This window comes from Pecten maximus, chromosome 3 (genome assembly GCF_902652985.1).
Source record: "Pecten maximus chromosome 3, xPecMax1.1, whole genome shotgun sequence".
Lineage (NCBI taxonomy): Eukaryota > Metazoa > Mollusca > Bivalvia > Pectinida > Pectinidae > Pecten > Pecten maximus.
The window spans coordinates 12,174,719-12,188,700 of NC_047017.1; the positions used below are offsets into that span (position 1 = coordinate 12,174,719).

At 36.1% G+C, this 13,982-nt stretch overlaps 1 protein-coding gene across 1 annotated transcript; it reads left to right on the forward strand.

Moving 5' to 3' along the window:
- The first annotated feature begins 7,382 nt into the window (after nucleotides 1–7,382).
- LOC117323232 (signal recognition particle 9 kDa protein-like) lies at nucleotides 7,383–12,003 on the forward strand. The gene is made up of 3 exons (XM_033878299.1): nucleotides 7,383–7,562; nucleotides 9,164–9,232; nucleotides 9,723–12,003. The coding sequence occupies exons 1-3, from the start codon at nucleotides 7,491–7,493 to the stop codon at nucleotides 9,816–9,818; spliced, it is 237 nt and encodes a 78-aa protein (XP_033734190.1). The 5' UTR covers nucleotides 7,383–7,490; the 3' UTR covers nucleotides 9,819–12,003.
- Nucleotides 12,004–13,982: the final 1,979 nt, after the last annotated feature.

Here is a 13,982-nt window from a genome sequence, read left to right on the forward strand (position 1 = left end):
GTATATATACTAATAGTAATACTCACTTCAACTATATACATGTATGTGTAAGTAGCCACAATGAGTGTATAATTAGGTAGTTTTGATAGTATCAAAAATGGCAGATTCTTGACATTTTAAGAATAAAAACACATGATTTATAAGATATCACACTCACATACATTGTACTTACCTTAGTGAGTAAAATTACATGTAAGTCACAAAAATACATTTTGTATGAGAAAATAATACCCAGACCAATTTATACCAGACCCATTTGTCCCCCATCAAATGTGTTTATTTATGTGTACAAACATCTCCATTTTAGCTAATTATTCTGTGAAAGGTCTAGAGGTAATCAGGACCAGCAGCAGTATCGACTTACTATCAAAGATAACCTGGACAAGTATTGTGTGAGGATGCTGATTTAAGTTTGGAACATTTCAAGCAGCACCAACTCACACACAGGACCAGCATGAGGCTGATATGTAGAAGTGCTTTGCCATGCCTCATTACCCAGGAATCTGGCTAGACAATTGCAATCCTACAACTTCGGGTCAGGTCAGGCACATTACACACACCAACTAGTACCAAAATATTTCACTTGGCAGCATATTTTATCATCAACAAAAACACATGTTTTAGCTTATTCTTTTTTAAACCAGATACACAAATGTATTCATGGGGCTAACTTACACATAACAGGCTAAAATTACTGTATAACATCAGGTTATTATTGTGATGCAGTGTAAATTTTATGGACGACTTCGAAACGGACCAAATTTTTACAATTCACGTAACCTGGTATTATTGCCTATTTCTATGTTTTGGAATATTAAAACATGTTGTTTCTTTGTTAAGTTCAAATTTTGTTGCTTCAACTTTTGTTTCAAATTTGTTTAAGTAAATCACTACATTATAATTTATATTGTATATTTCTGTAAAACATATGGTAAATCTATATTCAGGGCAAGAAAAAACACATGTGCATGGCCAAGTTCATTAGCTTTGGTCTGTATGCAAGTAAATATTGGTGACTATATATGTACCTGCCTTATTGGCAAGTGTAAAATTTCTCGAAATTTTACCTTTTCCTAAGTAATTTAAGATACTGTTTAATTCAGTTAAATAATTACACCACTTTGTTTCACTTTTGAATCCAAACTTATCAGAAGGACCAGTGATGCTTCATTTTATTTTTCTGTTCTGAGTATTACAAAAGTTTGCTTTTTCTGCCTTTTCATTTCATTCACAATTATTTGTAAAGTATCTAAGGTAAGGTGGTACATGTACACGAGTACCAGTGGTGACTGTTTCCTATACTACCCAGATAAGGTGGTACACTAGTACCAGTGGTGACTGTTTCCTATACTGCCCAGATAAGGTGGTACACTAGTACCTAGTGGTGACTGTTTCCTATACTACCCAGATAAGGTGGTACACTAGTACCAGTGGTGACTGTTTCCTATACTGCCAGGTAAGGTTGTACACTATAGTACCAGTGGTGACTGTTTCCTATACTGCCCAGATAAGGTGGTACACTAGTACCAGTGGTGACTGTTTCCTATACTACCCAGATAAGGTGGTACACTAGTACCAGTGGTGACTGTTTCCTATACTGCCAGGTAAGGTTGTACACTATAGTACCAGTGGTGACTGTTTCCTATACTGCCCAGATAAGGTGGTACACGAGTACCAGTGGTGACTGTTTCCTTTACTGCCCAGATAAGGTGGTACACTAGTACCAGTGGTGACTGTTTCCTATACTACCCAGATAAGGTGGTATACTAGTACCAGTGGTGACTGTTTCCTATACTGCCCAGATAAGGTGGTACACTAGTACCAGTGGTGACTGTTTCCTTTACTGCCCAGATAAGGTGGTACACTATGCCAGTGTTGACTGTTTCCTATACTACCCAGATAAGGTGGTACACTAGTACCAGTGGTGACTGTTTCCTATACTGCCCGGATAAGGTTCTACACTAGTACCAGTGGTGACTGTTTCCTATACTGCCCAGATAAGGTGGTACACTAGTACCTAGTGGTGACTGTTTCCTATACTACCCAGATAAGCTGATACACTAGTACCAGTGGTGACTGTTTCCTATACTACCCAGATAAGGTGGTACACTAGTACCAGTGGTGACTGTTTCCTATACTGCCCAGATAAGGTGGTACACTAGTACCAGTGATGACTGTTTCCTATACTGCCCAGATAAGGTGGTACACAAGTACCAGTGGTGACTGTTTCCTATACTGCCCAGATAAGGTGGTACACTAGTACCAGTGGTGACTGTTTCCTATACTGCCCAGATAAGGTGGTACACTAGTACCAGTGGTGACTGTTTCCTATACTACCCAGATAAGGTGATACACTAGTACCAGTGTTGACTGTTTCCTATACTACCCAGATAAGGTGGTACACTAGTACCAGTGATGACTGTTTCCTATACTGCCCAGATAAGGTGGTACACTAGTACCTAGTGGTGACTGTTTCCTATACTACCCAGATAAGGTGGTACACAAGTACCAGTGATGACTGTTTCCTATACTGCCCAGATAAGGTGGTACACTAGTACCTAGTGGTGACTGTTTCCTATACTACCCAGATAAGGTGATACACTAGTACCAGTGGTGACTGTTTCCTATACTGCCCAGATAAGGTGGTACACTAGTACCTAGTGGTGACTGTTTCCTATACTTCCCAGATAAGGTGATACACTAGTACCAGTGGTGACTGTTTCCTATACTACCCAGATAAGGTGATACACTAGTACCAGTGGTGACTGTTTCCTATACTACCCAGATAAGGTGATACACTAGTACCAGTGGTGACTGTTTCCTATACTACCCAGATAAGGTGGTACACTAGTACCTAGTGGTGACTGTTTCCTATACTACCCAGATAAGGTTCTACACTAGTACCAGTGGTGACTGTTTCCTATACTGCCCAGATAAGGTTCTACACTAGTACCAGTGGTGACTGTTTCCTATACTGCCCAGATAAGGTGGTACACTAGTACCTAGTGGTGACTGTTTCCTATACTGCCCAGATAAGGTGGTACACTAGTACCTAGTGGTGACTGTTTCCTATACTGCCCAGATAAGGTGGTACACTAGTACCAGTGGTGACTGTTTCCTATACTGCCCAGATAAGGTGGTACACTAGTACCAGTGGTGACTGTTTCCTATACTGCCCAGATAAGGTGGTACACTGTAGTACCAGTGGTGACTGTTTCCTATACTACCCAGATAAGGTGGTACACTAGTACCAGTGGTGACTGTTTCCTATACTGCCCAGATAAGGTGGTACACTAGTACCTAGTGGTGACTGTTTCCTATACTACCCAGATAAGGTGGTACACTAGTACCAGTGGTGACTGTTTCCTATACTACCCAGATAAGCTGATACACTAGTACCAGTGGTGACTGTTTCCTATACTGCCAGGTAAGTTTGTACACTATAGTACCAGTGGTGACTGTTTCCTATACTGCCCAGATAAGGTGGTACACTAGTACCAGTGGTGACTGTTTCCTATACTGCCCGGATAAGGTTCTACACTAGTACCTAGTGGTGACTGTTTCCTATACTGCCCAGATAAGGTTCTACACTAGTACCAGTGGTGACTGTTTCCTATACTACCCAGATAAGGTGGTACACTAGTACCTAGTGGTGACTGTTTCCTATACTGCCCAGATAAGGAGGTACACTAGTACCAGTGGTGACTGTTTCCTATACTGCCCAGATAAGGTGGTACACTAGTACCAGTGGTGACTGTTTCCTATACTACCCAGATAAGGTGGTACACTAGTACCAGTGGTGACTGTTTCCTATACTGCCCGGATAAGGTTCTACACTAGTACCAGTGGTGACTGTTTCCTATACTGCCCAGATAAGGTGGTACACTAGTACCTAGTGGTGACTGTTTCCTATACTGCCCAGATAAGGTGGTACACTAGTACCAGTGTTGACTGTTTCCTATACTGCCCAGATAAGGTGGTACACTAGTACCAGTGGTGACTGTTTCCTATACTGCCCAGATAATGTGGTACACTATAGTACCAGTGGTGACTGTTTCCTATACTGCCCAGATAAGGTTCTACACTAGTACCAGTGGTGACTGTTTCCTATACTACCCAGATAAGGTGGTACACTAGTACCAGTGGTGACTGTTTCCTATACTGCCCAGATAAGGTTCTACACTAGTACCAGTGGTGACTGTTTCCTATACTGCTCAGAAAAGGTGCCATTGTTCACTGGTACCTGTGCTTTGTAATAACCAAAACAAACATTTCATCTTCAAAATAACTGATATTAAGCAAAGCAAAAGCATGGTTTATCATCTATATTTTTGCAACTAAATATTTCAGCATATTTGAGCCCTATGACCTTCCTCGAAGGTCAAGGTCATCCAGTTGGACAAGTTTGGTAACCCTTCATCCCAGCATTCTATAAATCTAATATCTTATCTCTGGATTCACTTGGTTATCAAGAAGTCAGTTAAACATTTTTAAGCAAGTTTGACCCCTGTGACCTTGAATGAAGGTCAAAGCCATCCATTTGACCAAACTTGGTAGCCCTTCATCCCAGCATGCTACAGACCCAATATCAGGTCTCTGGGCCTGTTGGGTAATCATGACAAGAAGTTGAAAATGTAAATTGTTTACGGCGAACGCCGGACCCCAGACAAAATGCAATCGTAATAGGTAACCCGAGACAAACTTAAACACTTATGTCCAACTAATAAAATTTCAAGATATGGTTAGTCAAGTGACACAGTTTTGGTGTAGAAGTGTCAAACAGAACAATTTTGTCACTGTTTTTTTATGTTTAATTCATTATCATTCAAACTTCTAACTTACCTTAAGGCTTTTTTGGCCCCAAAATCAGAGTTAAAAAACTTTTGGTACATTAGATCTCTTCATTTATATCATTTACAGCAAATAAATCTGCTTCATATATTAATGGCAATTTCAAAGGTATGTGTGTATCTTACATAGCTGCACACTACATTTTGTCCATACCAAGTATTAAATAACAATAAATTATACATATCAGTGTTGTATACACATACTGTCGCTTTGCATAGTTAATTACCCTACATCAAGAATCAAGGGAGTTAACTCAAACTAGCTAGACACCAGCTACCGGAAAACACTTTCCAATCCACCTAAGATACAAGTGCATCTGCATACAATATATGCAGTGTCCTTTCAGTTGGCATATTTGTTGCAGTTGTCTGCCATGGCCAGTTTAACAGCATTTTAAGCAGGCTTATTTTCTACATTTCTAGTTAATTATAATATCATTTTTTTTTTTAAATTATATCAACAACCTGTTTTAAAACTTAATGAAATTAGTCATATAGCCCTGGAACAATATCAAACAAAAACACTTATTGAATTGGCCATGTACTGAAGATTTGTAACACCAGCCCACTGATAATGAGAGAACATTAGCAGTCTATAGTGTATGAGCGTTAAAGCTCTTACATCATGTCAAGTACTTCCTTCTCACTAATAATGAGTAACACAGTTACAGTTTGACTTGTTTGCAGCAGTTTAATTGTTTTCTGGGCTCATCATACTGGTAACAGCCTAGGCACAATCCTGTTCATATGGCCCTTCACTTTTAGCAATATTAGAAGTCAAATAACCATTTTTCGTAAATATGATGGGTCAATTAAGATTAACATCATGTCAAATAGACTTTTCCCTACAAACTAAGGAGTCATATAATTTGGAGATGTAAAAGTCCACCAGCCCGGTATCTGGGGCTACCTAATTTACTGCTAGGGCTAGTGTAAATTACAGTCAATAGCCCAGGGCATGGACTAGTTACTTTCCCCATGACGTTTCAGTAGACAAAGAAAAATTTTAATTCAGTTCTATTTACGAGTGTGTCCAAAACACACTTTAAACCTTAAAATCTGAGGCAATATTCTTACATTAACAGTGTAAATTTAATATTTGAGCCATTTATACCAAATCACAATGCAAGACCTCCTGTTATCACAAGGATTATCATAGCTTTTCACATGTATGCTAAACAGTGTATGATCTTAAAATACCCAGGTCATAATCAGCAGTGGACTTTTATATAATTTGATTTCAAAAATAAATATTTATTTGAAGTGAATTGTTTGAACTTTAATTTTGGCATGAGGCCTAGGTGATACAATTGTATTCATACCTCATTATCTGGCATTGCTTTTCTACATTGCTTATACTCATCACTAGTTTAGTCATAGACTCATGATCACTGTGCACTCTTGGCAGGTATTTCTACATGTGTTACTTATATAAAATGTGCAGTACGTATACTGTCACTATCAGGGTTCAAAGGAAGGATATTTCCATCAAAGGGTTATGTGCACATTGGAAATTTAAATAGGCAATGCAATTTTAAACTTTATTTGACAAATGTTATATAACAACCTATATCTATAACAATGAAATGATGACCTGTGTAAAAGGTAAAAACTTCAAAATGGCACCTGAACGTAATATAGATTAACCTTCATTGGCTAATCAAAGAGAAACAGGAAAATATTATACATTTACTCCATATAGCGTGACTTACACCAGTGACAAGTGTTGGTTGGTCATGGTTTAAATAGCTAAATCATGTAATTAACATTCACAAAACAAAGGTATAATGTGAACATTAATATAATAAGAGTATGTTCAAATAACGAGGAATTTCATTACCAATCAACCATTGATACCGACTGTTAAGATTACCTGACCAGTGGTGTACTTAAGCGTGAAGTTTGCCAATTCTCCATCATCTTGTGTATTATACACACGGTAGCAGGTAGTGTATTAGGGACATGTAACACATTGTGCTCACCCACAAGTACATTCAATAAAATGACAGCAGCATATTCATTTCTTCAACATTGACGTCATTTATACTTTTCAATTCCATTTAACTGAGTATAATTGCATGTGTAATTAAGACTGTTAATGTATTGTGGTATCAGACAGACTGACTGCATCTGAAGGTTCATCACGGTGATGCCGACGAGTTCGTGAGATAAACTTACCTCATCGTTGGTTAATTGAACCGTTTTCTTTGTCTGTGCTCAGAGGTCAGGAATTACAAATGTGATTACATACACCGAAGAACAGAAGGTGATATCCTGTTTACGTTCTCTTGTTTCATATAAACTTGTTTCCGCATAACCCCATCTTCCTTGTCACAAAAGTAACGCCATTATTGACATGTGAGAATTATGGGATTAATAAAAATGTTTTGGAAAAAAATCGTTCAAATATCAATGCACATGTACTTATCTGTGAGGTATAAACACAGATAAAATACTAAAATGGCTGACTGGTGATTAAATTACTGAAGAAATGAGATAATATATGACGAAATTGACCGGAAGTAAAATTTTCTCCGTATCATTGTTATCATTCCTTACTTCCGGTGTGGACTCCTTTGCCAACACGTTGCATCCGCACACAGGTTTATACCGGTAGAAGTAAACAAGAAGAAGACCAAAATGACATTTATGACTTCATGGGAAGAGTTTTCTAAAGCTGCTGAACGTCTTTATTTGAACGACCCGTCAAAAGTAAGAGTAATGGGATGAACTTGACATATTCTTCAGTAGTTCAGAGCAAACAATTTGAAACATCAAACATGCAATATGGCAATTGTTTTGGTGCCTGCAAGATGAAAATATAGATCTAATGTGTTTCATTTTGCAACAATATTTATTATGAAATGTCATTTGGTTTTAAATCAAATGTTTTAAACGAATATGCATTTCAACACATTTGCAAGTGTACATGTGCCGTCGACAAACTTTCCATTGTCTGTGCTTAATTAAATTCTATTTAAAAGTTGGTACATTGGTTTAAAATGCAACGCAAGACCGGTAAGAATTTTATAACCGACTATTCTAGGGTATACAAATCAAAATATTAAAACAATGATAACATCAAAAGCATCATAACAAGCATGTAAATTAAAGTAAGAACTTTGTTAAAAGTCTGTGTTTTTTGAAGTGTTATATATACATGTATATATACCATGTGTATATTAAGACAGATTAATCTGATCGCTGATGGACTATCTAAATTGCAATAGGTTAGCTCCAGTGTTGGTCATATCAGTGTTACCCATGAAGATCTTGAACCATTGCATTGCTGGTCATTCAGTTTTCGAGTACATTTAAATTTGGCATTTTGTAAATTAAATATTGCGCTTCTATGTTGACAGGTTGTACAGGTAGATATAGGTATCAATTTTAATGAATTTAATGAAAAATAATGGACGCAGACTTGAAGCCTCTATGTCCTTATCACCAGACATGTATACAACAGGTCGTCATTGGCTTAATCATAGACTTCTACTTCTAAATGATAATGACTAACTTCAACATGTTGAAGATAATGTCATGAGAATGAGAAAAAGAGATGCAGTCATTTACTTAAAAGCCAAAAAAAGATGTGTATATATAGGTATTGATTAATTTTTGGGGGGAAAATACTGGCATGAGGGCAGTCTTAAAAGATTCAGCTGTAGGACAGGAGAATATATCTGGTGGGATCTTGTTTCACTCAGATATTATATGTGGAAAAAATGATTGTTTTCTGGTAATGTTTTTGCAGTATGGTAGTTGAAATGATTTGTGATGGGTATGCCTTAATTGTCTGTTTGTTGGTATGAGTCTGTTGTGTTGGCTGCAGATGATTATATTATCAGTCAATGATGTTAGGTTATAGTAACTAGTATATGTGGCTAGCACTTTAACTTCCTGAGCTATCACAGCCCCCTATTCTGTTCAGTATCCTGTAAACATAATCAGGTCATTTGAAGACAGCTTTAATTTGTAGCACCGCAATATTGTATAATTTTGAAAGGAAGATCTAGACTTTTTTTCGTGAGTTCATCAACCCCTAAACGCTTTTAAGTTACATTGGAAACAAACCTACAAATATATATGCTATGCCTCAACATAACCTCTTGCTCACAATACTGTTGTCTTGGCTCTAGTTGAAAAGAAAATATCACTTACTAAAGCTGCAGGTACAAGAACATTGATAATCTTTACCAAACATATTCAGACCTTTTCAAAACAAATATTGCATATTGAGTTTATTTATCTTGTAGTGTGCTGTGTGATTGAGGATTTACATTTATCATTATCCAAACAATTTTCTGTTTTAGTGTCGGTATACAATCAAGTACAGGCATTGTGATGGGAAAGTTAATGTTAAAGTGACAGATGATACTGTGGTAAGTATTTCAATACTACAAATTGTTTAGATATAAGAATGTTTGTATTCATGTTGTAATGATTTTAAATATTAAAAAAATATACCATGTATAGGATTGCTTAATGTCCTTCCACACTTTAGCCTGGCTTGGCTCTATCTACACTTGCACTTGCGGTCTTTGGAACTTCATATATATACTTTGGGCATGAGTTCACCTAAGGTCACTCTGACCTACCTTTTGGCCTTCGACCTACATCAAATAAAAGTTTGTCCTGGTGTCATCCTTTCTACTTCTTGTCACTGTAAGCTCATACTTATGAGTTCACCAAGGTGAGACATTGTGTAATGTTCCAAAAGTAGGTCACTTTGACCTACATTTTGACCTTTGACCAACTTTTGGTCGGAGACTGTTATTTGCTGAATCATCTTGTTTTTTGTAAAACTTGAGAGAAAGCTAATCAATTGGTCATTACCAACTATTGATACATTGTAAAATACATCTTTTTCAGTGTTTACAGTATCGTACAGAACATGCACAGGATGTTAAGAAACTGGAAAAGTTAACAAGCTTATTGATGAGACATATGGCATCGAAGGAAAAGTGAAACTTTGTACCTTCCAGCGTTTTTGAGGTAAAAAGTGTAAAATGAACAAGATCCTACAGTACCACCTGTCCATTGAAAAAGCCATGGTAAATCCATCTACAAAGTGTTTTGTCTGGAAAACATGTCAAAAGAAGTGTGACTTATTGTTGGGAAATATTAGTTTTGTCGTATTTAATTCAGATATTTCTTGAATAGACCACCGTAGACAAAACATTAACAGGCTTAATTAAATAACATCACTGTACCTTGGTGAACCTGAAATAGTTTCCCAGTGGTATAGTAAACACAGATGTTGTTTACCCTATTCCCAGACGTTTGTTTGCTGTATTCTGAAATGTGATTGTTAACGGATGTGGAATTTCCTTGAATGTAATTGAGAGCCTGATATGTGAGAGTGATTGTGTAAGTGGTGATTGACTTCTAATTTAGATTGTAGTTTTACTATGTTTTTATAAGATGTATGCATTTGGTTGTTATAATTTTCTTTCGTGAAATAATTGTAAACAACAATTTTTGAATATTAATGAGGTGATAATTGATCTTTCATGATATGTTAAGAATGTGCCAGCCAAGACAGTCCTAGACCTGTATAAAACATTTACAGGTCCATCTCATTCGCAAGTTGATATGTACCTGTAAAACAGGATGAAAATATTACACAGGTAAAGGGCCATAACTCTTGGTAAAACATTATCATGTATCACAAGGTTTGAATTTGTTCATGTTGATGCCATTTGTGAAGAAAAATTGCTGCCTAAAAGTAAAGAATTTTATAATTACCAGATCTAATTAAAGATGCTACATTGCTGACAAAGGAGTAATTTTGATCAATTGAAAACAAGAATAGACAGATGTATGTTTTTATTTATGATCAAAAGTTACAATAACATCTTTTAAAATCAAATTTAAAGTGGATAAATAATTAACAGCGCCACGAGGAAATTATACCACACACCGCCTCTACATTTGGCATTTAACTTGGTCTAGTAAAAGGTCACTTTTCGGATACCGTCATATGCTGGTATTAAAGAATGCCTTTTAAAGTATTTTTATAACATTTATATGCTGTTGGGGCTGTAGCATCTTTAGATATATTAGGTGTTTTTTAAGTTGTACTTACCATACTACTATCAGACTTTGGAAAATTATATTTGATGTGCCTCTAGGAGTTCATTAATCAGGCCTTAAATTTAATGCTGTGAGAGGTTAACCCTGAATGTATTATATGATTCATGAGATAAAACTGATGTGTCTCTTAAAGTTCAGTAATCAAGTGTTCAATTCAATGTTGTGAGATACTTACCTTGACTGTACTATACCTGTATAAGGTCCATGAGATAAAACTTAAAATCAAACATTCACATGTGTAATTGGATTGAAATTGAGTAACCAGAAAGATTTTATATTGTGGTTAGAAAGTTTCATTGCCAGAATACAATATTTATTTGTCGGAAACTGTTAGGTTCTATTTTAGTGAAGGATTCTAAACATGTTTAAGTGTATAATTCCCAGTACATTTGTTCAAAGTTAATTTCTGCATTGTTTGTTTTTCTCTGACCCATGTTTGCTTGTGTTGATAAGCCTTCAAATTGCTTTTCACTGAAAGGACATGTATGTAGTTGGCACGGACTTTGTAAGGTATAAAAAGGTCAGTTAATCCTACAATATGACATAGATGTGTGAGCAAATTTTGTATTACAAATGTACTTTGATTAATATTGAAAATTAATATTATGTTTTATCAATTCCTTCCCTTGTTTTTAGAGTTGGTATAAATTGATTGAAATTGTATACACGTACAGATTCATTTATTTTAATAGTGATTTATTGTAATCAGTTACATTCAAAGGTAGAAGTACAATGTACCTGCACATATTCATTATCTCAGTCTTTGCCATAAATTGGTCTGTGCTAAAAATAGTGTTAGATTTGGCTGTTGTATAGTAGGCATTGTATAGAATATAGGATAACTTTGCACACACAAAACATGAGTTAGAGAATTAAGGCTGCTGACAGAGGAATCTGGGGCCTACATGAATTATTTATTAACAATATCTTATTATCTGTTGGCTTGACAAGTAAAAAAACTATGTGATGAAGGCAGATAACTTCTGAATCAAGCATAGTACATAATAATATATAACTAAGTCTTTTGAAAGTTGTAAATAAACTGTTAAACAACCTTTTTGTGATGTTGCTTTCTTTTTCACATGTCATTTGTTCACAAAAACATAAAGAAATGCTTAAATCATTATATAATTATATACTTATATGTTGTAAATATGTACTTCTTGTAACATCTGTATGTCCCTGAGAATTTATGCCTGAAATTTAATTTTTATCTGGCATAGCTAATGTACAGTCACTATGTTTGTCGCTGTGTATCAATAATTTTTTTTTTTATTTTAAACTTCTTTCTAAGTTTCATCAGAAAGATTAACTTGAAACTTGTCAGAAATATTTCAGAGACAGTCTTTAAAATTTACACTCCTTGTCAAGTGTTGTCATTGTTTTGAATCAGGCAGAAGTCCAATATGACTGCAGCCTTTTTGTAACATGATACACAATCAATGTTTTCACAAGCCACCACATTTTTATCTTCTTCAGTTTCATATGGATGCTCTAGAGATGGTCCTAACTATTAAGTTGTTCTTATTTTTCGGGATAACATACATGTACAGCATTGCACTATACTTCTACTACCAGTAAATATGTATACTACACAAGTAACACTACTTTGACCTTCATAGTAAGATGACCATTAAGGCCCATAGCCTCTTGTTAGCTTAGCTGCCTGAAGCGCCAATGAGCCTATGCTGTAGCGAGGCATCCTCCAGTCACCCCTCGTCCATCTCACACCAACCTTTCATTTAAACAACTCCTTAAAAACCAAGAGGCGGAGAAACCCGATATTTGGCCAATATTATGTTGGGATAAATGGTTGCCCATTTTATTCAAATAAATGACCTTAGCCTTCTCACAAATGTAATCTTCTCAATAAAGGGCACGGGATTGTGACATTTAGACAGTATCATGCCGAGTTGAAGGGCTCAAATGTGTTGAAATATTTAAACAGCTTTTTATATTAACCAAGAAGCCCAGGGTCATGGCATTGGGCAAATAGTATGCTGGGATTCAAAGTTTGTTCAAAGTAATATACTTGACCTTCTTCAAGGTCGTAGGGGTTGTGTGTTTAAATCTCTTGAATGATTTCCTTAATAACCAAGAGGTCAAGGGTCGTGATTTTGGATCAGTTGCTTGATGGGACAAAATGCAACCAAGTTTGTTCAAATGAATGACTAGAAAGGGTATGAGTTTGAGATCTACATCTGTAACCTCAATTGGATTTGAAATTAAGGTAATGAAATAAAAAAAATTCAATGATTAATCAGAGCGTCAAGTTGGCCCTTGACTTTAAGCAATTTCAGAAGTCAAATCGCTATTTCTCAGAAATCTGAAGGGTCAAAACCTATGTCAAATAGACAAGTCCCTTTAAACCCAAAAGTCGGTATCATTTTTGGGAGTCAAAAACATACTTTCAATGGTCAACTGGATGCCTTCTTAATTTATTGGCAATGGTTCCTTTCAAGCTGTAGATCAGGTGACCGATACTCGCCCATCGGACGTCTTGTTTTAATTAGACACAATTGTTCAAGTTCAGTTGGCAATACATGAACAATTGGATTTGGTAGAGTTTTATGAAACAATGAGTTGAAACCCTGGAGTACCAATGATGACATATTCCAGGACATATGACATATACCATGGACCGGGGAACATTTAATACCGACATCACCACGGTACAAATTGGAGAGATCAGGACTTGACTCTTCCTGATAACATTTAATACAGAGGTCGCCATGCATATGGTACAAATCAGATTAAACTGTTTTAAGTATTTAAATCAAGTTGTGTCTTGTAGCAATGGTAGCACAATTTTACAATTTTTTTTCTCATCACTTTGTCAAAATCTACAAAATGGGTTCGTGAAGGGATTCCATGAACTAAGTACCGGGCACCCAGAATGTCATCACAAGTTGATTTATTGTGATGGATGGTATCCAGAATGTCATCACAAGTTGATTTATTGTGATGGATGGTATCCAGAATGTCATCACAAGTTGATTTATTGTGATGGATGGTATCCAGAATGTCATCACAAGT

Excerpts from the sequence above, each read along its gene's own strand:
- LOC117323232 (XM_033878299.1), top strand. The coding sequence starts at position 7,491 with ATGACATTTATGACTTCATGGGAAGAGTTTTCTAAAGCTGCTGAACGT. Across the intron at positions 7,563-9,163 it reads ATTTGAACGACCCGTCAAAA|TGTCGGTATACAATCAAGTA; the intron begins GTAAGAGTAATG and ends TTTCTGTTTTAG. Across the intron at positions 9,233-9,722 it reads AAGTGACAGATGATACTGTG|TGTTTACAGTATCGTACAGA; the intron begins GTAAGTATTTCA and ends CATCTTTTTCAG.